Below are 25514 nucleotides of genomic sequence, written 5' to 3'. Positions count from 1 at the left end.
TCTTTTTGATGGGGATTCTTTGATGTTTTCTCTTTCTGAAATAGAAGATCGTCGATGCGCCTGCTTTACAAAATCTCTTTCTTTATAACCTTAGTAAAGAATGTCGATCACCCTCATATCGTCTTCTTCTCTGCTTCCGATACCCATCGATGCGCCTTGTATCAAGGACATGGAACGTCGACTGCTCAAGGACTCTGTAGTCCGGTCTAACAAAAATTAAAAAACGTAGACTGCTCAAGGACATGGAAAAAGAGTTTGCAAAAAAAAATCATCAAAAAAGGAAACATTTAATGGTTTCACATTAAATGATTTTGTGAGAATCGATGTGAGCGCGACACGTAAGCAAAAAAGAGAATGGAGCCTTCTCATGCATCCTTGAAAAAAAAACTAAGAGATAATTAAGGAAAGCCTTAAAAAATGCTTCTCCTTTAATATATAAAAGATTGACTAATTGTCCACATATAAACTGTTCATTAGGTTCTTTTTCCCTATACTTGTTCTCGTTCTGTGTTAACTAATATTTTGGTCTCCTCTACGGTTTAGGTGCTAATTTCATAATTAATTTGAAAGATTGGATTTATATGTTTTTAAGATTTGAGTTGTAAAAGTTACTAGATTTTGATCCGTGTTTTAGAAACGCGGATATTTTTTCATTTTTTTGTTACAAATAAATGTGTAATATACTTGTGATATTTTCATTTTATATACACTATTTTATTATTGACTTAACTTTCAAAACATGGTAAACAATATGGAGTTCAACTTCTTTGAGAGTTGTCAATTTTTTCACAAAGATTTTGATGTTCTTTTTAAATTTATTTCATTTGTTAGTTAAAAAGCTACAAATATTTTTGTATGAGATAATCATATATTTTAACAATTATGTCGTTTTTGTATTTGACTTATATACTAAAATATATAAGATGACAATTAATGATAGACTTCTATATCAAAAAGGATGTTCCAAATTTATTGTTGTTATCTCGTGATATTAATTTGATACTAAAATATTATAAAATGGTAAGATATTAATTGTATAATTGTATTCCACAAAATCACAACTATATAGTAGGACTGAGACAGATCGGGTATCCGGAAAATTTTAAGGTATCCACATCCGGATCCTTATCCAGCGGATCCGTAATTTTACTATCCTTATCCGGATCCGGGGTTTTCGGATATTCGGGTGTCGGATATCCTTCTAAAAGTTGTAATATTCGGCGGATATACGAATCCGGATTTGGATCCTTAAAATAAAAAAAATAAAAAAATAATAATAATATATATAAAATATTAAAAATAATTTTTAAAAAATATATAATGTTTTCAATTATTTCTATGTATAATATTAAAAATTTATATAAACTTTATATATACTATTATAAAAATGAAAATATATTAAATAAAATTAATTTTATATATAGATATTACTATTTTTGAAATAGTTATTATTAAAAATTACGGATCGGGATATCTATACTAAAAAATTAAGATATCCATATCCAGATCCGGTTTTGACGGATCCAACATTTTACTATCCGGATTTTCGGATCGGATCCGGATCGAATCTTGGATCGAATCTAGATCTCGGATAAATGTCCCAGGCTTGCTATATAGTGACTTGAGTCAAGGTTAGAATAGAAATTAATATATTCTTCAATCATATCACATAAATTTGGCTGCACAATTTTCAAAATTGAATGTATCATTACACACCTCTTGCCTATAAACAACTTGTTCAATACGATTCCCAAAAATATTTAATTTAATTAACAACCACAGAAAATGTGAATCAAACAAATAAGCGTCGAAAACATAAAATATTGTCACACTTATATTTCAATCAATTGTAAGATAAATGCATCGATTCTTATATATATTGTCATCAAACTACTCATAACCCTAGATTGTCCTATCATCTTTATTTTTAAAGTAGAGTTTTTTTCTCTTCTTGAAACATTTTAGGACACTTGTTATTCTCTCAGTTAATGCCACTCCTTCCACTTTGTTGCAATAAATACCGATCAGACTCATCCATGGTAACCGATGAAGGCTACACCTTTAAATAATAAGGTCATCTTTGCTTTAACTCATCTCTTCCTATACCATAAATAACACTGTTGAAAGTCGGTCATTGTGAAGAAAGGAGGTGATGTACATACTGCCCCTCGAAGGTAACTAAATTTTGATCCGCGCAACCGCGCAGGTGTTTGTTTTATGTTATATATATATTTCCGATCATTACTGATATATATTTTAACGTTAATCATATACTTAAATGTTTATATAACAATTTCAAATATATTAATTTTATAATTTACATGTTATAATTAATTATTGTTTAAACCATCAGATGTATTTGTCACTTCTTATTATATATTTATTTTATTGTATTTAAAGTTAGTTATTAAACAAATTAATATATTAATGAAAGACATATTTAAAATTATTTGTATTAAATTTATGTTAAATTTTGACCCACTCTTCAGGCTGGATTTCTTTGTACCAATATATTTTATGCTTATTGATTTTAGATAATATATTATTGTATGTAAAAAATTTTAAGATATGTTAATTTCTTGACATGTATTATATAGTTTGCTAATTTTAAGTCGTTCTGTTATCATATTATATTTTTAACGTAAATAGTTTATATTTAGGAAAATAAAATTTATAAACTTATAAATTTAATATACTTTTATCATATTTATTTCAATATAATAATTGTATTTTAACATGATGATTATTATTACAAAGTAGATAAAAATAGGATAGAATTTTAATTTTTAATTTTATAAACAATAACTTATTATATATTAATGCATAATAATAGTTCATCGCTAATTACAAAATTAGTGAAAATATTTACATAAACTTTTTGAAAATTAAAATAATTTTAAAAAGTTTCAACAGATTTATTATAATTTTGAATATAATATTAAATAGATATTTATATTTAAAATGAAAAAATATAAGGATTAAAGTAGTTACAAAGATTTCTTACATGTATAATATGGTTTGGTATTGTTAACCCATCTTACAAACATCTTACAAATACAATTTATCATATTTAGATCAATATAATAATTTTCTTTTAATATGATTACTTATGATTATATAATAGATAAAAAAATAGGAAATAATTTTTATTTTTCATTTTATAAACGAAACTGAATATATTAATTCATAAGAATATTTCAACATTAACTCTGAAATTATTTAAAATATGTAAATATGATTTTTGAAAATTCAGATTTTGTTAAAATCTTTTTAAACAGATTTTGTTAGAAATTTTAAATAAACATATTTATATTTAAAATGAAAAGATATCAAACATATTATGATTAAAGTAGTTCAAAGATTCTATATATTATTAGCTTAGTAAAATATATTTAATAAAATTTCTAAATAACAATGGAAATTAGAAAATCACACATGAACGAAGCCATGACTTCTATTTTAATAGATAAATTTTTTTTCCATTTTAGCTAACCCTTGAAATATAAGCCTAGCACTCCTCTTAGTTTATTTTTTTTTGAAGATTCTTAGTTTAAATAATGAAGGAGATATAATCACTCCATTCTTTTGTTATTCTACTATATTTGCTTGTTGATTCCAAGAAACTGAAGTGAGTGCACGGTCACCAAAACAGTTCTTACCAACTCCGAGTAGCTTTTCCTCTAGTTTTTCCAAGGAAAAGCTACGCGGAGTTGATAAGAACTATTCTGGTGACTGTGCACTCCCTTCAGTTTATTGTGCATCTTTAGAATGAGAGTAGTGCATATTTATAGGAAATTTTAAGAATCATGGACAAGCTACGCGGAGTTGGTAAGAACTGGACAGTGCACTCCCTTCAGTTTCTTGTGCATCTTTAGAATTAGAGTAGCACATCGTTGGATGTAATTTGATGTAATTTTACTTTTGGAAATCTTAGGAATCGTTGGATGTAATTTAGTCGTAATATAACAACAACTTTGCGGTAGGTAGGGACGACCAACGTTCTTAAAGATTACGACGGTCTTGGTTCGACCCGTGTTTTAGGAATCATTGTAATGTAGAAGTAACGTTACAACGACATGGGGTCGATTTTCCATTACGTCGAATTAGAGATGACCCGCGTTTATCAATTACGATGAATTAGGATCGACACGTGTTTATACCCTAAAACCAAAAACCCACACCTTAAACTACTTTGTCTCATTTTACACTTCTAAACCCCCGAACTACAAAGTCTCATAACTTGTTTTAACATGAAATTTGTTTTTTTAAACATTAATTTCATACATAAGCAAGATAATGAAAACAATGAGTCTAACAATATAGTGAAACATAGAGTTGTTACATAATTAAGAAATATGACATAATGAAATTCACTCGTCATTAGAACCATCACTCGCCTCATCACTAGGATCGCCATTTTCTTCAAATTCATCTTGGTTGCAACCATTTTTATCAACCATACATACAAACATTTATCACGTTCAACAAGCTTGTGTTTACTCATAACTTAGTCGTTAAGTAGATGCTAATTTTTTTATGTAATTTAGTCGTAGTGTAACAACACTTTTACGACAACATGTAGAGATCGTCACAAATCATCGTAAATATTTCGTAAGGTTACGGAAATTTACGACGAATTAGTGTCGTTCTATATTTACGACGATTTTTAATATCGACGTAATGTCGATGTAAAGTCATCGTAAAATTACAACTACACTTTTTCATCGTAACACGTAGTCGTTATGGCTACGTTTTCTTGTAGTGTTTGAGTTTGATTGTAAAAAGTACTAAAAATTATCCAGAGTTACTTAATTGATATTTTTTCGCAGGATTTTGGAAAAGATGTGTTGAAGAGCTATTCAAGAGTACCCAAAGGTTTAGCTTTTAACATAGTTAATAAGTTGTTATAGGTTCACGACTTAAATTCTATGTTTATTAATTTCCTTCTCTTCCCATATATCTCCTGAAAGTTAATTTCATATGCAAATCAATAAAATTCTTGAGATAATGCATTCACTTTCTTTTACTCAAATTCTCGATATAGTAAGCAATGTCTCTCAATCAAATTGAATGCAAAAAGAGAGAAAAATATTCAACATGAGGTTATATTAGAGTACTTGAGCTCAAAGTAAAATAGTTTGATATTCACATGTAACTGCTCTAGTTAATCTTTACAGCTGTACAAACTGAAGTACATATACATATGGTTTAGTGATGGTTAGGAAAAAGGAAACCTTAACCAACATAACCAATCTTGGTTTACATAATCTAATACCCACCTCTCAAGATGGAAGGCACAAGCTCTCTGTACTCATCCTGTCAAACAAACTCTTGAAAAGCCTGGGTTGTACTGCCTTAGTAAGCACGTCGGCAAGCGGAAACTATGATTTCACATGAAGTGTCTTCAAAACTCCACTCTCCAAGCGCTCTCGAACCACATGACAGTCAATCTCAACATGCTTTGTACACTCATGATATACCGGATTTGAAGCAATATACAATGAAGATTGATTGTCACAAAACAGAGTAGCCAGGAACAATGGTGAGCAATGTATTTCACCTAACAGAGTCATCAATAAAATGAGCTAACAAGTAGTATCTACCATTGCTCTATACTCATCTTCCGAGATACTCCTAGACACAGTCTGTTGCTTCTTTGATGGTCAAGATACCAAAGAATCTCCCAAGAAGACAAAATAACCAGTAACAGACAGTTGAGAATCTGGACAAGCTGCCCAATCAGCATCTGAATACGCCATTAATTTCATCTGAGACGAGGCTGAGTAGAAGAGACCTTGGCCATGGTCATTTTTCAGATATCGTAGAACTCGATAAGCCACCTGCAAATGAGTATCTGTAGGAACGGACATGTACTGACTAAGCTTGTGAACCACATATGTTATATCAGGCCGTGTATGTGTCAGATATAACAACCGTCCCACAAGTCTTCTATAAAGTGCAGCATCAGGTAAGCAGTGCCAGTAATAGTAGAAAGCTTGACATTTGGTTCCATAGGTACAGACAGCGGCTTGCATCCAAGTAAGCCTGCTTCTTCAAGGAGTTATAATGCATACTTTCTTTCATTGATTGAAATGCCTGTTTTGTTTCTGGCAATTTCAAAAGCCAAGAAATACTTTGCTGGACCAAGATCTGGTAGCTTAAAAGCTATCTGTAGTACTGTCTTGAAAGTAGCCACGACTAAATCATCAGTTCTGATATAAGATTGGAAATCACTCCACAATCCTATTCTCAAAAGGTGATCAAGAGTGATCCAAATAATCTATGCGGAATATTGACTCTCTCAATCTTTGGGTGTGACTGACTCTCTCAATCGATGGTGATCCTGACTTGTTTGAATCCACAAACAACCCTGAACCGTGTGTCTTTAGAGGCAGAAGCAACTCTCTCACTTAAGCAACTAAGACAAGAACAACTCAAAGAAACTTTCTTTGAAAACAAAACAATTTCTGTATTAACTTTAGATTGAAAGGTGGTCTTTAAAATGCACGAACATGAGTTTATATAATGCTCAGAAAAAATAAAACTAATCTAGAAATCAGAAAGAGAATCAAAGAACAAAACGAAAGTAGCCGTTAGGCAATAAATGGGTTGCTTGGGCCAAATAAGGAAGGTGATAATTCTCTTGAGTCTTGAGAGTTTTGTGGGAAAATTCTGATGCGTTGGCACATCTATATTCAGTTTGAATGTCTTCACAAAGCTTAGGTTGAGACAATATAGCCGTTGGTCTTCAGAGCTTCCTTTTGGGAAAACATACCAATATGGTAAGTTGTTGTAAATGAGGATCCTCATGATCCTATGTTTGCGGGTGCATGGTATGAATTTGTAGAACTCTTCTGGGTCATTTTATATGTTTTCTGGAAGCCTTTGATCATGTCTAATGTCTCCTGGTTGCCAGATCTTGGTGCATCATTGATTGAACCGGCCATCTTCCAAATAAGGCAAGTGAAGAACTGGTTTGACCAGTTTTGACAAATTGATCATAAGTTCTAATTCATGTGGCCATTTCTTCTGATTTATGGCTTTCTGTAAAGATAGGATATACATCTTGAAGCCCATGAATGATTCGGGAGGATTCCGCTTCATGGTTGCGCTGAAATCGTCTTCTAAAGGCTTGTACTCGCGAATAGGCGGGCTGAGAAACCTCCGGTTTGTAAAATCCATAACTTTCTGGTCCGAGAAGATTTGAAGATGATTCCAATTGTAAATGAAATCTTGTTGAGTTTAGAATCCATGAAAATTAGTTTATGGAGAAATTACTCCTGGTTGGTAAGATATGGCCTTTTGATTGCACATATGTCCGGATTGGCTTCTTTAGCTCTACCCAACTTCATGTTTTCCACTCCATGTATCCTGATTCCTTCCTCCATGGTTTATGATGACTTGATTTCCTCATCAATTTCCCACGATCAAGATGTCATCAACATATACAAGAACAACAAGGAACTTCTTGTCGACATACTTGAGGAATAGAGAATGATCTGAATGGGTTTGAGTAAATCCATCACCAAGAATCACCTGAGATAGTTTGTGATTCCATTGCCAAGATGCTTGATTAAATCAATATAAGGACTTGTAAAATGTGCAAACTGAATTCGGAGGCACCTTCCTCCTAGTCAACTCTTCATACCCCTGGGGCAGGTGCATATAAATTTCCTCATCAAGGTCTCCATTCAAGAACGCATTACTCACATCCAGCTGAGTTATTGACCATTCTTTAGCAGCTGCAAGCGCCAAAAGGAGTCTGAATGTTCCAATCTTGGCAACATGAGAAAACATGTCCAGATAATCCAGTCCCTCTAATTGAGTGCAGCCTTTAGGCACCAAGCGAGACTTATGCCGTTCAACGGTTCCATCCGGATTATACTTGATAGTCTGAATCCATTTGCAACCAACAGGTTGCTTCCTCGGAGGCAGTTCACACACATACCAAGTACCACTCTCTTCCAAAGAAAACATTTCAGATTTCATGGCACTTTTGGATTCATCTGACAGCATAACTTCTTTAAAAGATCGAGGAAGTTTAGTAGTGGTGATAGAAAGAAGAAATTTTTTGTGTTCATCATCAAACTTATCATAACAGAGATAAGAAGAAATAGGATATGAAGTCGTGTTAGTGGGATGATCATGAAGATCTGGTAATTGATTGAGAAGAAAACAATGATATTGATCTAGATAAGCTGGAGCTTTCGTTTTTCCTTTAGAGTGTGTTCCTGGTAACGGATTAGTGGAAGTACTAGTTTGACTAGAAGATGATCACTACAAGAAAAAGGGTCATAGATAGCGTATTTAAAACACTATTACAATGATACATAGTGATGTGCCATGGGGTAGCGCACCGGGCAAAACAGACATGCATGGCTTGATCATGGAAAGCAGTAAAGATATATGTTCATTGTTTGACTCATATCTTCCAAACCACGAGGCTTCTACGCATGAAATCACTTGTAGAATATTCTAAACTCAATTACGGAGCTCCTCGAAGAAGAATTAGATCAAACTGAGTTCATATGTGATAGTTATGCTATTTACAAATCAGATGATCTTCAGTTCTCGCGAATTCAGACCACCCGAGAAGCTCGAAATGGCTAACCTTCTTTCTGATGAACCAACGGTCAATTCAATCATGAAAAAAGTGATTATTCATGTTCTAAATGTCCAAGAAAGCATTGGGCTTGATGGTTTTCAAAAAGATTCAAAAACGAGCTTGTTTGGGCCAAATGGAAAACCGATAAAATATTGGCCAAGGGAAAATATGGATTTCGACCATGCCTCAAAGAGACATGTCATGGCCCATATCAGGAGCATATTCTTCACTTTTCAAAGTCTTGGTCGTGGCTATATTAAGAGATAGTCCAAGTTTCAGTCAAAGACCTTATTTAGTCAAGTCTTTGTTTCTATTTCCAATGTCTTGTTTTTAGCACATTCTTCTTTGGATCTCTACAACTTGTAATCCTATAAATAAGGTCTAAGAGCCACGAAATAATACAGATTGTTTTTTCCTTTTTATGAGTTTCTCTCATTGTTCTTTGTTTAGAACACTTCTTAGTTTCTTGGTGAGGTTATCTCCAAGTTTTGATCCTTCTTTTGTTGGACCGGTGCGTCACATCCGGCAACGATCGAAGTCAGGTAGTATCTTTGGGCTATTCCGCAACCCTTAGTGTCACCCCTCGATCCATCAGTTCTCAATCCTCTCGGATCTGGGTTCATATCAACCTAACCGAAAGAGTGATCCTTATTTTGGGTCTATCAAGTGGTATCAGAGCCACTTTGGCTGGTTTGTTTTCTTTCATATTTCATCTTTTCATCTTCTCATCTCTCCACGTTTTTTTTTCTTATTTCTTGGATCCGGGCTGTTCCTTTACTCCCTTGTGATCACCAGTTATTTAAAAAAAAAGATTAAAAAAAGATTAAAAAAAAAAGAGTAAAAGTTTTGGCTTGAATCACTTCTGAAGAGAAATCCAGGGGGAGTGGTGGAAGAGAAACCCTGCTGGCTGAAGAGAAACCCAGCCTTAGGACAGTTAAGGCGGATCCATATCAAAATTCTCTTCATATTTCTTTCTCTTTTCTTTTCCCACAAAGTTTGTTTTGATTGCTGAATTTTGACTTCCTATCATCCTTTGAACCAGTGAAAGAACTCTGAGTGACCATTTAAAAATCGAGAGCTAAACACTTGAGAGTGTGAGGATTTTTATTGTCTAACTTTGTTAAGTGTTTTCAGAATGTTTGGACTCTCAAGAAATCAAAACCACAACAAGACGTCTACTTTCCTTTTAAAACTGTTTTTGAAAATGAGCAATTGATTTTTGATAAGAAACAGTTTGCTTCTAATGGGTTTGACTTTGTGCAGAAACAAAGGAAGAGACAAAACAGGTGCGATGATGAGAAGTGGGTCAAAAGTGGTGATCATCCCTTCACCAAAGCCAAGAGAAGCAACCGTGATGTGCCTGATCCGAACGAGCTTCAGACTTATGCCAGCTTGGAAAAGATGTTGCATAAGGCAATTCATGTTGTCCGACAACTCAAAAAGAAGGGAAACACCAATACTTCTTCTGCACCAAAACAAAAAAGTAATTCTTCTTTTCTTTCAAATTCTGATTTGAAAACTAATGTGTTGTCTTCTGATAAAAGCAAGGCTGTGAAAACCACAAGCAAGGCTCTTTCTACCAGGTGCTTCAAATGTCATAGGATCGGTCATTATGCCAACAAGTGCCAAAAACAGAAACCGTTGGTGACTTTGGAGAAAGTTGAAACCGAGCCAGAAAAGGAAGACCCTTTGCCAATTTTCGATGACTATGCACATGAACCAAAGCAAGGGTCAGGTGGAGAGCAAAACTGTGGCCATCAAGAAGAACCATCTTCCATTCACAAACCGGACCGAACTCAAGGTGAGCAACGTTCTGATTATGGTTCTTTTGCTTATAATTCTTTTCCTTTAATGTTTCAGACTTGAGGACAAATCTTTTTGAAGAGGAAGGGAATGATGTGCCCCGGTTCGTGGATCAGTCCATTGGAGCCATGGTCGATTTCTTGATTAAAAAAATCGATATTCCCCGACCAACTCGATATTCTAAGACCCATGGTCGAGCCAGACTTAGCTTGGGTAGTGAAGAAACCGAAGACAGACATACATTCTCATTCGGCGGACCCTCCGGACAGTCCCGCAGGCGTCCTTATCATTACCCCGTGCATCCATCTGGTTCGGATGAACCTAGACATCTTGACTAGTCTTCTCCATTTTCCATGCAATGATCACTGATAATTTGATTGCATCCTCTTGTGCATTGGACGATTTCTTGATTAAAAAGATGCTGGAACAGAAATCACTTGAAACTGAAATTGATTTTTGTGATCTTGATTTTTGTGATTATGTTTTGCAGCTTGATCTCTTGAGTTCTGAAACTGATAAAATAAGGCATTCTCTGAGATCAATTCTTGATAATTGTGTTGTTTTGAGCCTTGATGATATTGTGGTTTACAACACTTTCTTTGAAAAACATCTTGAGTCTTTGATAGTTGATTCTCATTCTGAACTTAAGCTTGTGTGTTCATATGTTGAGCAGGATATGCACGCCTTGAAAGTGAATACTATTGTTGCATATCTTGATAAAATTCTGGTCTGTAATGCCTACTTTGATGTGCATCTTGAAAGGCTGAAATGTGTGTTACTTGTTCTTGGAAAAGAAATTTTGTTTTTTGATTTGAACAAGTATTTGTCTTGCACATTTGATCCTGGTCTTCTAGATTCTGTTTTGAGTGTCCATGAAAGACAGGTTCAGCCTCTGAGAAATGAAAGCATTGATCGTGCCCAACAGCCTGAGATTTGGAGAAACTTTGTTGTCCAAACCGGCTACCTTGGAGATGCCAGCGACAGGGGTTCAGTCCAAAACGGATATTTAAAGATTCAGAAGGTCTTTTGTCATAAATCCAATTTCCGTGGAAAGCCAATTCACCAAGGATTCACGGAGGCTTGGAATCACCTGAAAAGCTTCACGGAGGAAGGAGTTATGAATTTTCCAAATAAGAGGTTATCCAGCCCGTCTATCCACGAGTACCAGACTTCTAAAGGAGATTTAGGCCCAAGAAAGAAGCGACCTGAGCCAAAACCAATCCTCCATGAACCAAAGGTGTTTCCTCAGTCAACCTCCTGTCCAAACCAAAAGCACTGTAAGGATCATGGGTTTATTGTCTCTGCTTATCATGAAAACGTTTTGAATCAGAGAATTTCCAAAAGAAAACACATCTTTACTTGGTTGAAAAACGTTTTGTTTAAATCATTTCATGAGTTGTTTTTAATGAGCTGTGTTTTGAAAGAAATTTGGTGTAGGAAAAAAACATGAACCAAAATTGCTTAGGCCAATAGATCAATTTGATTTCGTTCAAGATGAAAAGCTTTCAGATTTGGCGCTGTCGCATTCTTTTCCTAACAGTTTCACACCTTGGCCTAATTTTCAAATTGATAAACCAATTTTTGGCGATCAGTTTACTTGTTTGATGCTTGCCCACATGCTTGATGATTATCCTAAGAGCTTGGATTTTGTTTTTGATGTCTTAAGGAAAGAGAAACCCTTTGATTATTTCTTTCGCAGATTTGATGTGGTTTCTCTAGTTGTTTTGAAAGTGCAGGATATAAAGGATCAGTTTCAGATGGAAGCAAGTAGAAAAGGTCGACACAACACTTGTGATCTTGGAACATGGAACTGGAAATACTTGAGGGAAACAAGTTCAAAACTCCAAGGAAGTTTCTATCCATACTTTTCCTTCATTGAATTTTATATGATTTTAAAATTCGTTTTGTCTTATTCATTTTCTTTTGATGCAGGTGAAATGGATTTGGGGTCAAATCCTTTTCAAGAGGGAGGGAATGATGTGCCATGGGGTAGCACACCGGGCAAAACAGACATGCATGGCTTGATCATGGAAAGCAGTAAAGATATATGTTCATTGTTTGACTCATATCTTCCAAACCACAAGGCTTCTACGCATGAAATCACTTGTAGAATGTTCTCAACTCAATTACGGAGCTCCTCGAAGAAGAATCAGATCAAACGGAGTTCATATGTGATAGTTATGCTATTTACAAATCAGATGATCTTCAGTTCTCGCGAATTCAGACCACCCGAGAAGCTCGAAATGGCTAACCTTCTTTCTGATGAACCAACGGTCAATTCAATCATGAAAAAAGTGATTATTCATGTTCTAAATGTGCAAGAAAGCATTGGGCTTGATGGTTTTCAAAAAGATTCAAAAACGAGCTTGTTTGGGCCAAATGGAAAACCGATAAAATATTGGCCAAGGGAAAATATGGATTTCGACCATGCCTCAAAGAGACATGTCATGGCCCATATCAGGAGCATATTCTTCACTTTTCAAAGTCTTGGTCGTGGCTATATTAAGAGATAGTCCAAGTTTCAGTCAAAGACCTTATTTAGTCAAGTCTTTGTTTCTATTTCCAATGTCTTGTTTTTAGCACATTCTTCTTTGGATCTCTACAACTTGTAATCCTATAAATAAGGTCTAAGAGCCACGAAATAATACAGATTGTTTTTCCCTTTTTATGAGTTTCTCTCATTGTTCTTTGTTTAGAACACTTCTTAGTTTCTTGGTGAGGTTATCTCCAAGTTTTGATCCTTCTTTTGTTGGACCGGTGCGTCACATCCGGCAACGATCGAAGTCTGGTAGTATCTTTGGGCTATTCCGCAACCCTTAGTGTCACCCCTCGATCCATCAGTTCTCAATCCTTTCGGATCTGAGTTCATATCAACCTTACCGAAAGAGTGATCCTTATTTTGGTTCTATCACATAGCGTTTTGGTCAGCCCTGTGTCTGCCCCCGTTATCTTTTCTTCGACACTTTATATAATGGTTTATATATGCTATGTTAATTAGTTCTTTTGATAGCAATTTATTAATTCTGAAATCTATACTATTAAAACAAAATCCCCTTTCTTGAGGTGTCTTTCTTTTTTGCTAATATTTACATATTTCTGCCATTGCCTTATTTAAAACCTATGCTTTTAATTAAATAAAATATGCTACCAAATTCTTTTATTCCAACAAACAATATATTGCTTATTTCTCAATGCCTTTCAACTAAATCATAAGAGCCTAAATGAAAACTCTCTATATTATTTGTATTAGCGATATTAATTTTTTTCTTTTTGACTTACACGATATCAATCTTAAACCATATGCTGAGGTTTCGAGGAAGCCGAAGATCAAAGTTAGGTGTTTTGCACAAAGTGATTATGAAAGCGATTTGTGATAATGGTGGAGATTCAGAGAAAGCGGTGTGGATTGTGTTATCAGCGAATTTAAATCCATAGAATGCAATTGCGTGCAAGTATTTAGGGTATTACTACTTATGTGTCAATCACATTGGAACTGCTAGGTGTTACCAAATAAGTGTAATAATAATAAACCCTAATGATTCTGATTCTGGAGAAGTTTGTGCGATTTGTTGGACTTACAAGGGAAATAGGTCTTGGAGGTTACTGTTTGCCAAGAGGCTTCGGAGAAGTTTCCCAAGGCTTCTGGACAGTTTGCAGATTGAGTTACATTCAAATTGTTTGTTGTTCTATATAAACTTCTTTTTTTTGTTGTTGCAGTCTCTAGGCCTTGCTTAACAGCCACTTGGAATGTTTGCTGCTATCAAGGTAAAACAAGTTGTTTCCATTTTGTATTTTGGGAAATTGCCACATACCACATTCATAGTACTTTTTTCATGTTTACAATAACCATTTTTACCCTTATTTTTAATGAAGGGTAAAATATATTTATTCTCCTAAGGTTAACTAATCTAGATTTAGGGTTTAGAGTTAAAGGGTTGGGTAGGGTTTTTGGAATGTGAAATTTAAGATTCTAATAAATATATTAATAAATACTTAAGAATATAAAAAATAGTTTCAAACATAATTTTTTATTTTCAAAAAGAAATTTTGAAAAATCAAAATTCAAAAAAATATTATAAAAAAGTTCGATTTTGAAAAGTATAATTTAAAAACATAAAAAAATATTTTTTATTTTTTTATTTAATAATTATTTATTATATATATAGAGAACAAAAGTAGAAGATTTTTGCCACTTAATGAAGAATTAGAGCTTGACCCGCATGTATTCATTTTCGGTTTGAGATTGTTTAATATTTATTATAGGTTTTTTAATTGTTATATTTAATATCTTATATGATATGGTTATATATCAAAATTATATGATGAGTTACATTATTTATTGAATTCTCCATGGATCAAAAAGATCTTTGTTAATCATATAGTTTTAATGTGGTATTTGTTTAAATTTTATTGTCAATAAAATAAAATTTTGATATATTTTTATGCTCATTGACTTCCATATTTTTAAATATTTTGTTTATATATTAGAAATGCATAAGTCCATATTACTTTAATAACATTATTGAGTTATAGATCAAAAATAGTATTAGATAAGTTATGTATATTTGTAAATGGCGAATTTTTGTTTTAAATACGTTCATGTAATAGATTTCATTAGATAATATATATATATAGTTATTGACTTATATACAATTACTAAATGGCTTTTTAAATGCTGAAAACGTCACATACCGCTCCCAAGAGCTAGCTCGTACGCTATCTTTCTCGCCCAATACCTCAGTAGTAAATGAGGACGCGATGGTTATTGAGGCTTTATCAAACATGGATATTACGGGTGGCCAGGAGGATGGAATTTTGGAGCATGCGGTTCAAGATGATGATTTGCTGGGTCTTGATCTTATGGAAATAGAGGCGGTAAAGAATCAAACACAAGCAGGTGTTTCATCTCACGGCAAGCACATAAGTGAAAATAGTGGGAATAAAAGGAGTGCTCCGTTGGGCATTCAAAGTAAGAAAATACAGTTCCTCCGTCGAGGTTCTCCGTCTTTTCGTAGTGACAGACATGGCTGTGCGGGTCATCATGGTTCATCAAGGAAATCAGGAAGTAGTTCTACTAAGGGAGATGGTGCGTCAAAGAGTGTTGGTTTGGTGGGTTCCAAATACCGTAGATGTGTCAGAAGCATCGCCCAGGACTTGTATTCCTTACTGAAACGAAGAATAGGAAGCTGCTGTTGCAAAACATTTAGGCTGACCTTGGATTTGATCATTTTTATGGATGAATGTCAAGTTAATGTTTTATTTTCAAATAAGAGAATGATGGACATTGAGGCAGTCATTGATGGAATAAAAGTTTTTATGACGTTTGTTTATGGAGACCGTGTAATGGAACAAAGAGAACAGGTTTGGGAACATCTTACGCGTTTCTCAACAACAAGAAATGGACCTTGGTTCGTGATTGGTGTTTTTAATGAAATAACTGGACATAATGAGAAATCAGGAGGAAGACAACACCTTGATAGCTCGTTTCTCCACTTTAGACAGATGTTAAGCGATTGGGGCAAGCTGGAATTTACTTTTACTGGGGATATATTATCTTGGGTGGGTAAGAGAGCTCGAGGAGCTACTGTTAGATGCCGCCTTGATTGAGCTGTTGGAAATGAGGATTGGCATGATAAGTTTCATCATTCTAATGTTAAATATATGCGGCTTTGGGGCTCGGATCATCGTCCGATCCTTGCAGATATTCTCACAAAACCAATAAGGAAGGTGAAAAAGTTCAAATTTGACAAAAGGTGGCTGGATAATGAGGAACTACGTCAAGTAATCCTTGATGGATAGAAATTACCAGATCTTCCTCCAGGTGCAAGTATTATGAAGCATATTTCGAGCTGCCGAAAGGCGTTGGGCGAGTGGAGAAGCCTGCACAATTTGAATTCACGAAAACAAGTGGAGGAGCTCATACAGAAGGTGGAAGGCCTATACTCGAATGATAATGCTACAACTGAGTAAATAGCAGAAGCATTGAAGGAACTATCTGATGCTCTTAAGGCATAAGAGCTGTTCTGGAAACAAAAAAGCAGAGTATTCTGGCTAAGAGAAGGGGACATAAACACAAAATTTTTCCATGCATTAACAAAGCAAAGGAGAGCACGAAATAAGATCACACAACTTTTAGATGCAAATGGATATATTGTGGATGATGAGGAACGACTTGTAGCCATTGCTACTAGCTATTTTAGACAAATTTTTGAGTCCTCAAACCCAGAAGACATAGATGAAGCCCTTTTCGAGGTATCCACGACGATTACGGAGTCCAATAATGACGAGCTTACAGCTCCGGTCACGGAATGGGAGGTCAAATTAGCTCTCTTCGCTATGCACCCAGAGAAGGTTCCTGGCCCAGGTAGGATGACAGCTCTATTTTATCAGAAATTATGGGATATTGTGAAAGATGATTTAACTCATATGGTTAATCAATTCCTTTTATATGGCGAGATGGCGAATGGTTTGAATGACACAAATATCTGTCTTATCCCAAAGACGATTAGACTAATGAGATGTCTCAGTTCCGACCCATCAGTTTGTGTAACGTAAGCTATAAGATAATCTCTAAGGTCTTATGCCAGAGACTAAGGAAAGTTACCTGATAGGATTTCCAAAACCCAGTCAGCCTTTGTTGCTGGAAGGCAGATTTCCGATAATATTATGATTGCTCAAGAAATGTTCCACGCCCTGAGGACTAAACCAAGTGGAAGAAATAAGAGGATGGCCATTAAGACGGATATGAGTAAAGCATATGACAGAATGGAATGGTCATTCATTAAAGCAGTTATGCGGAAAATGGGTTTTCTGAAATCTGGATTACCTGGATAATGAGATGCATTACCTCGGTCAAATACAAGGTGCTCATAAATGGGCAACCAAGGGGGAAATATTGTCCCGGAGGGAGGTCTACGTCAAGGAGATCCTTTGTCTCCATTCATCTTTATTTTATGCACAGAAGCGCTCATTAGCCTTCTTAATCATGCAGACAACCAAGAGAAGATAACAAGGATTCGTGTTACACGCGCGTGTGCTTCGGTGTCCCACCTTCTCTTTGCTGATGATAGCCTTTTCTTCTGTAAGGCGGAGCCCCGTTAATGTGAAGAATTGATGAATGTAGTCAGAAGATATGGAAAAGCATCGGGTAAATGCATTAATTTTGACAAATCCTCTTTACTCTTTGGTAAAAATATCAACGCAAATGATAGACATCAGATAAAAGATACTCTTGGCATTCAGAATGAAAGAGGGATGGGAACCTATTTGGAAATTCCGGAAGACATTAGTGGCTCAAAATGTAAACTTTTTGCTTTCCTGAAAGACAAGCTAATGCCCAGGGTAAATGGATGGACGGGGAGATGCCTATCGAAAGGAGGAAAGGAAGTCTTGATCAAATCTATTCTGCTAGCACTCCCGACGTATGTTATGTCCACATTCTTTCTCCCTTTGGAGATATGTGAAAATCTGGCAAGTGTCATTGCACAATTCTGGTGGAGTTCGAACCCCCCGAAGAGAGGAATTCATTGGACAAAGTGGTAAAAGGTTTGTTTACCACGAGCGGAGGGTGGGATTGGTTTCCGTATGATCCATGAGTTCAACCTAGCTTTATTAGCAAAACAACTATGGATGTTGGTTCAATTCCCTGATTCGTTGGTGGCTAGGGTACTGAGGGGGAGATACTATAGAATGAGTTCGCCTTTAAGAGCAATAGCAGTAAATAGTCATTCGTATGTGTGGACTAGTATCTCAGCAACGAGAAAGCTCTTATTATTGGGTATCAGACAGAAGATACACTCAGGATATGAGGTCAAGGTCTGGGAGGACCCTTGGATCCCTACAACACCAGCTAGACCGGCTAGCCCCTTAGCTCCAGTCATGCATCCGAACATGAGAGTTAGCGACTTTATCAATCAGGAAACGAAAGAATCGGATGTTGGATTGCTGGAGAATTACGTGGTCTCTGAAGACATACCTCTCATAAGAAGTTTATCCATAAGCTCTACTCATAGACGTGACACTTTCTGATGGAATTACACAAAGAATTGTGTGTACACTGTTAAATCAGGATACTGGGTAGCTCGTAATTTATTGCGATGTGAGGAGGAGAAGGAGATGTTAGAACCCAGCATAACCAAGCTCCAGGACTTTGCTTGGAAGATAAAAGCTCCACAGAAAATTTGCCATCTTATATGGCAATTGATAACAAGTCATGTGGCAGTAACAAAAAACTTGATAAGACGTAACATGAGATGCGATCACTACTGTCCAAGATGTGGGGAACCAGGAGAATCTGTTACTCATGCAATATTTGAGTGTACGCCTGCTCTACAAGTTTGGGCCTTATTTTCAACGCCAACGAGTTCAGATATTTTCCATGTCTCGAGTATCTATGCTAATATGGATTACCTCTTCTGGAGGAAGAACATCATTGCCGGGCCAAACTTAGATAAGGATTCATACCCCTGGATAATCTGGTATATTTGGAAGGCTAGGAACGATAAACCTTTTAGGGGCATAGACTGAGACCCTATGGAGCTAGTTCGCTATGCAGAGAGTGAGTGTCAAGCATGGTTCAATGCGAATGAAATGATTCCACCGACTGTACAGGAGCATAGTAATGAACCATCTCAAGTCATAAGCTTGAGTAATATTTTTCTACTAGATGGGTCATGGACATCTACATCACAGTTCAGCGGGAGTGGATGGTCTTGGAAAGACTGTTTGGGGAATACTCAAGTTATGGGGACACAGAATTATATACGACGAGAGTCTCCTCTGCACACTGAAGTAGAAGCATTAAGATGGGCGATGGAGAGCATGCTATAATATTCGACATGTCAGAGCTTCAGAACAGACTGCAAGGATCTGATCGTTATGATGAAGGAACCACAACCTTGGCCTAGTTTTGCAACAGAATTGGAGAGGATAAAGACTTTGCAGATATGCTTCCCGGAATTCAGGATTAGCCATGTTCTACGAGCACAAAATCGGATCTCTGACTTCCTAGCTAGGACGGCAAGATCTTTCCATTGAGACCTTTATTTTGTTGGTTGTTCTATTCCGGTCTGGTTACCCAGACAAACTCAAGTTTGAGTAATAAAATAGCTTTTCGATGTCATAAAAAAATGCTGATGGAAGACTAAATATAACTAATTACTAAATGGGCTTTCCAATTATCTATGTTATGCTAAAATAACAATAACAAAGCCCAGTTATATGTTAACAACTTTACGCAGGAAAAATCAGTTACACGTTGAAAAAAAACTATGTTCGATAATCAAAATAGAAAACTCTAGGGTTGCAAAGGAAGAAGAGGGAGATATTCAGCGTGTTCCAGGGAGAATTGCAGACGATTTTTATGTGATCTGGAATCAGAAGATGTAAGAATTGATTAATCGACTATATCAAGGTACCAATTAGTATGTATACTCTGTTTAAACACCGAGTTCTATACTCGTTTGAGACTAACAAAACATCCGAATTCAATGGAAACCTCTTGAGATTTCGTGTCTACAGTTGATAGGTATCTTGATTGTGTACGAAATCGAGACATAGAAGAAGAAACAGTAGACATCCAATACATCAATTGAAGAAACCTGGTCGCATGAGTCTACGGCGATGTTTCCTGTATAGAATGCATGGTTCATATTGTGATGGATAGAGTGATAAGAGCAGATTTGTAAACATCAAAGAAGGAAGAGGTTTCCGACATAAAAACAAAAGATAAGTACTCTATTATTGATATTTATAAATTCCCAGTGAGTAGTATGATTAAACTTAGAGATTGTTTAGATTGCTTGAATGTATTATATAAACATGTTTTACTAAAACCGAATATATGGTCTGCAGGTCATAGAATTCAGTTTTTCGAAACTCTTAGACAGATGTAAGCTCATCTACTCAAAATGCACATTGAAGCTGACACCCGATCGTTTAAAACACCACAAAGTTGGTAAATTGTTGCTGATGTGAAGTTCGTTGATAGATTGAGAAATAGAATGATCATATTTAGACACATTGATTAATAGGACATATAGTATTGTTCTTGTGAATCGTCATTAGTTATAGTCATTTGTTTTCTTTAGCTTGATCTCATGATTTATAATTTTGTTTGCAGTTTGCTGTTTGGATGATTGTGTTAAGTCCGAACTAAAATAATAAAAGAAACAACATTTAAAATAACAAAAGAAGTGAAACTGTTTGTTTATTTTTTTGTTAAAAAAAGCAGACAATACGAAGAAAAAGTGCTTAGTTTTGTCAGCAAATAGAAAATACAGAAACAATGCATGTCTTGTTTGTAGAGATCTGAAACCTGCATTGGCGAAATAAGTAAAATAAAATTACTGATTTGTGTTAATTTAGATCACAAAATAGAAAGATCATATAATTCTTAAAATATTTACCTTATCAAACATCTCTTCCAGGTTAGCAAAAACCTCTTTGAAGACAACATTTGTAGTTTTCTTTTGAGGTTTACCATTTTTGTCCACAGCCAGAATTTTCAATCCTTTTTTAGAAGTGACCCTAGACACAGCCACGTAGAGTTGTCCGTGTGAAAACAAAGGTCTTGGTAGAAAGATACCAACTTCGGATAGGGATTGACCTTGGCTTTTGTTTATTGTAATAGCAAACACCACTGCCAATGGCAATTGCCTTCAGCGCATCTTAAAAGGCAGTCGAGTATCTGATGGTGTTATCAACAATCTAGGAATATCTACCAATTTTCCAACATTTTTTCCAGTTATTATCCTAGCTTGAACCATAAAGTCCATGAGTTGAGTGATCTGTAGTCTCATGCTGTTCATTAACCTAGCAGAAGGCTCATAGTTTCGCAGAACCATGACAGAACAACCAATCTTCAGTCTAAGACATGGTTAGGTAAACCAGACACCTTAATAGTGTTAAGAAAATCAGGTCCTAGTGCTTCATTGTTGACCGAACCCTTATCTCTTGGGTATATACTGTCGGCACTTAAGTAAATCTTCTCATCACCTGAAATCGAAACTCAATCATTAGTACATATATTATATACATCGAAATAAGAAAAAAAATAAAAATGTAGAATATATAAATCTACCATCCAGCCTATCCAGCATGTAGTCATTAATCATATTGACATCTTCATTAGTCGGATATAGGATAGCTATCTCTTGAAAAAACATGGCCTCTTTCTTTTCATGTAGAGAAGCAGTATCGCTATAAATGGCTGTGCTGATTGCTACTATTGGATTTTCGGAGTCTGTTATAAGAAATTCTGATGGAATATCGATCATTGCTTCACCATCATTAGGCTCTGCAAGTTTACCAACCCCGATTTTTAATATCCATTCGGAACAATCGCTAAGATCCGCGGCCTCTTCTGGTGACAAACCATCCGACAACAAACACATGTTCTTGGTGAGCTTCAGAAGTTTGCAGTGCTCCCAAAGATATGACGAATTCAGAAAACCCAAAACGATCTCAGCCCTACCAGCTCCATCTATAACAGGAAGAACCTGCCTAAAGTCACCACCGAAGACAATAACCTTTCCACCAAAGGGCTGGTTCACATGCTTCCCAACTATATCATAAGCTCTTATCCAAAGCTTCAAAACAATGTTTGCCCATCATTGGCCGTTCGTCCCATATAATGAGTGATGATTCTTTTACTAAATTAGCTTGATCAGTTCCAGGCTGCATAGTACATGATAAAAACTCATCTGGATTTAATGGGATACCAAATCTTCGACGAGCAGTCCTGCCTCATGGTAATAATAAAGAAGCAATGCCAGTTGATGTGACGTTTAGAACAATATCTCCTCAACATCTAATAGCTGCAGAAAGTAACTTCCAGAGAAAAGTTTTTCCAGTTCCAACAAATCTATAAACAAAAAACATTCTACCATTTCCTTGATCCACAGCAGCAAGGATCTGATCATAAATTTCCTTTTGCTCATCAGTCATTTTTGGAATATCTCTATCAAGAACCTCTAACAATGTACCTCGATCATAGCTGCGCTCATCTACTACCAAGACATTAAAATCCTGAGTGCTTGCCTTTGGCAGCTTTGGCTTTGAAGTTAATCTTGGTAGAGATGTGCCGTTACGTCTCAACAGCTTCTCAATCTCTAGTAAATCATAGTTCTTTTTGTCATCGTCGCTCAACACCAATCCTACAAAAAAAATTGTACGGATAAGATACATGATACAAATTTATATTTCCAGCCTCTGCATAAGTAATAAAGCTACACACTCATGTCCATAGTAAAAATTGAAACCTGGTCTATTCAAATATTTCCTTCTGTTATGCTCTATATCTTCGGACAAATACTGCCAAGTGTTTTCGCATACAACCTCGGGCAGAGACAGAGTTTTACTCATAAGCATAATAACAAAAATTTGTCGTAGATCACTTGCAGAGCACTCGTAGCTTCTCCCTATAATATCATCAATGTACTCCTGATCATCATCTAATAATCCATGAGCAAGGCATGCATCTTTGTATTCAGGATAGAGAACTCCCTCAAAGGTCTTAGTGTCATCAAAAAACTTGTAGGCCCTCTAACAATGTTGAACAATATGCGCAAGAAATAAGCGGCTTCATGTTTCCCAGGAGAACAATTTATTCTTCCTAAACAGAATCCTGTTTTCCGCTTCTTGAACTTATTTGACTTCTTATCAAAGATATAGTAGATAGGAATCTGTGCATAAGTTATTGTTCTTGCAAACTCGTCGATTTTATTCAACTCGAACCATGCCAAGAACATTGTCTTTTCTATGAGCTTACGACTGATAACTTTTTCAGCTTGTTGTTTCCATTACATGTAACCACTTGTTTTGGTAGATGAAAACTAAGCTTCTCAACAGCAGTTGATCGATAGTGAATAGGAAATTTGAAGACTCGCCAAGCTGATTCACAAGAAGACACATATCTGCATAACAAATACCGTCCAATTAGAAAGGATAAATATTGATCACATCTTAAAATTACGAATGTAATTGTATCAATTACATACCTGCAATCGAAAAAGTCATTCAGTTTGTTTCTTTGCTTTTCCATTTTTTTCCACAGTAGTGTCTTCATTTCCCAACTCGTTAGCAACAATGTGATCTGGCGGTTCCACTGCTATAGTCACACGTTTCCTACAACCGATCACATGGCATAAATTATATAGTTAATGTGATCGGTTGTAGGAAACTTGTGATCAGGATCCATGAATAAAAGAATGTGTGCGTGTGGTAGACCATATTTCTGGAACTCGACTGTGTACATGGCTGATAGGAAAAAAAAATTATTAGGTTACACCAAACGAAATCAAAAACGTGGGAAGCTAAAATATAACTCAGGTTAAAACTTCCATGCAACAGTCTTTCCAAGAATATTTTTCTTGGTTCAATCATCCATCAGTGAATCAAGTTTCATCTTGAAGATCCTACAAACAATGTCTGATCTATCTTCTGCCTTTAGCTTTCTAGACTTAACATATCTTGTGATCTCCGGCCGTTTCAGATTACCAGTGAAAGTGATGAAAAAATCTGGAAATCCAAAATGCTTACATACGGTCATAGCATCCAAGTAAAGATTCTTCATATATCTAGGACTTCCTGTGAACGAAGCTGGTAACACGAACTCTGATCCTTGATCAGTCATATCAACCTTTCCTGCATTCTCAGACTCTTTGATAGAGTCATAACTATTGGATCACAAAGTAGGTTGATTAAATCTCAGATAGCGTAGGCGATTAGACTCTATAGTGGTGTAGGCATCCACCAAGAACTGCTGAAATAGTCTTCTCGAATGCAACATACAATGAGACTCATTCTTATGTTCATGAAGGCGGAAAGCAAAGAATTGTCGCATACTGATAGTAGGCTTCTTCTGTTTCTCTGTAGCTTTTGTTACACCTTTCTTAATACCAAGTCTGAATCCATCTTCTCCAAAAGTAAATACCAGAGGATATTGAAGGGCAACATAAGCAGCATGTATCTCGTTGATTCTCAGTAGGTTTCCTGATTTTTGCTGGAGAACAATATCCCTTTTATCCATATCTAGATTGAAATCTCCTGGAATGAGCACAACAACTTCTGAGGCTGTGGGAGTATCATATGTCCTCCCATCCTTAGATCAGTCACTTACAATCCTCATATGAAAATAATCTTCTGGTGCAATATGAAACCGATCTGTAGCAGTTCTGAACTTTTTGACATATGGATTCACTTCATCCAAAATCTTCATCAATTTCTCAATAATGTCTTTCCTCAGATTATCATTCTTATTAGACTGGAACCCCTGTTTACCAGAGCTTCAAAAGAATTTATAAAATATTAGAATGATAGTAGACTGACAGATAAAACATTTGAGATGTACGGTTTCTAAATATTTGAATAACGTACCTCAGACAATTTACTCTATTCTCAACTTCATTTTCTGTGTCAGCTATGTAAAGCTCTCCGAACTTTGCTTGGCTGTCATTATTGGGAGTTAAACTGTCCAATAGATGATGATTTTCACCTTGTAGAACCAGCATAGGTGGTACTTTTCCCTTTCGAAAAGATCTCTCTACTTTCCCACCAAGTGAAGTAAATGAAAAAATCATGTTATAAGGTCTTATATTCTTCTGGAAATGCTTGTTTTCTGAATCATCACCTTCCATCAACTTTTTTAGAACACTTGATGGTTCTTTCAACAAAGGCAATTTCACTTGGTCTTGCATACATCATAGTTAAAATGTAGGAATCTTAGCATTTTGGCGTTTGTTCAAACGTTCTCCATTCCACGTTATTGCACCACAATGTGTACATGTGTATATTGGATCACCTTCATCAATATATTCTGAATTTAAAACATCAGCAAGAACAATAGGCACATACTGATAAAAAAACAAACACTTTAATAATAATTAATTTAAAAAAGACAATACCATTTTTGTTTTGTCCTTTTGTAGCTGCTGTAGACTTTTCTGTATTATGTAAACCATGTTCAGAAGATGGAAGATCAATATCAGATTTGTTCTCTGAATCAGTAGTATCTAGAGAGCTACAGTAAAATTCTAGTTCACAAGTCTCATCTATATTTGCTAACAAACAAACGAAGCAAAGCTTAGATAAAAATATTAGCCTAGAA

At 35.5% G+C, this 25514-nt stretch overlaps 1 protein-coding gene and 1 pseudogene across 2 annotated transcripts in view; one reads left to right on the top strand and one right to left on the bottom strand.

Annotated features, from left to right (window-relative positions):
• Positions 1-9318: 9318 nt before the first annotated feature.
• Positions 9319-25514, top strand: part of LOC117132852 — a 35837-nt gene continuing 19641 nt past the window's right edge. For both annotated transcript variants that reach the window (XM_033288230.1, XM_033288229.1), the window contains exon 1: positions 9319-20359. In XM_033288230.1, coding sequence (XP_033144121.1) covers positions 10767-11858 — 1092 coding nt within the window. In that variant the 5' untranslated portion in view covers positions 9319-10766 and the 3' untranslated portion in view covers positions 11859-20359. The remainder of the gene's footprint in view (positions 20360-25514) is intronic.
• LOC117125762 lies at positions 14530-24918 on the bottom strand (annotated as a pseudogene).

The sequence above is a fragment of the Brassica rapa genome, chromosome A03 (assembly GCF_000309985.2).
Source record: "Brassica rapa cultivar Chiifu-401-42 chromosome A03, CAAS_Brap_v3.01, whole genome shotgun sequence".
NCBI classification, from domain to species: domain Eukaryota; kingdom Viridiplantae; phylum Streptophyta; class Magnoliopsida; order Brassicales; family Brassicaceae; genus Brassica; species Brassica rapa.
The sequence above is the reverse complement of the archived record's forward strand: the minus strand, read 5'-3'. Positions and strand labels throughout refer to the sequence as shown.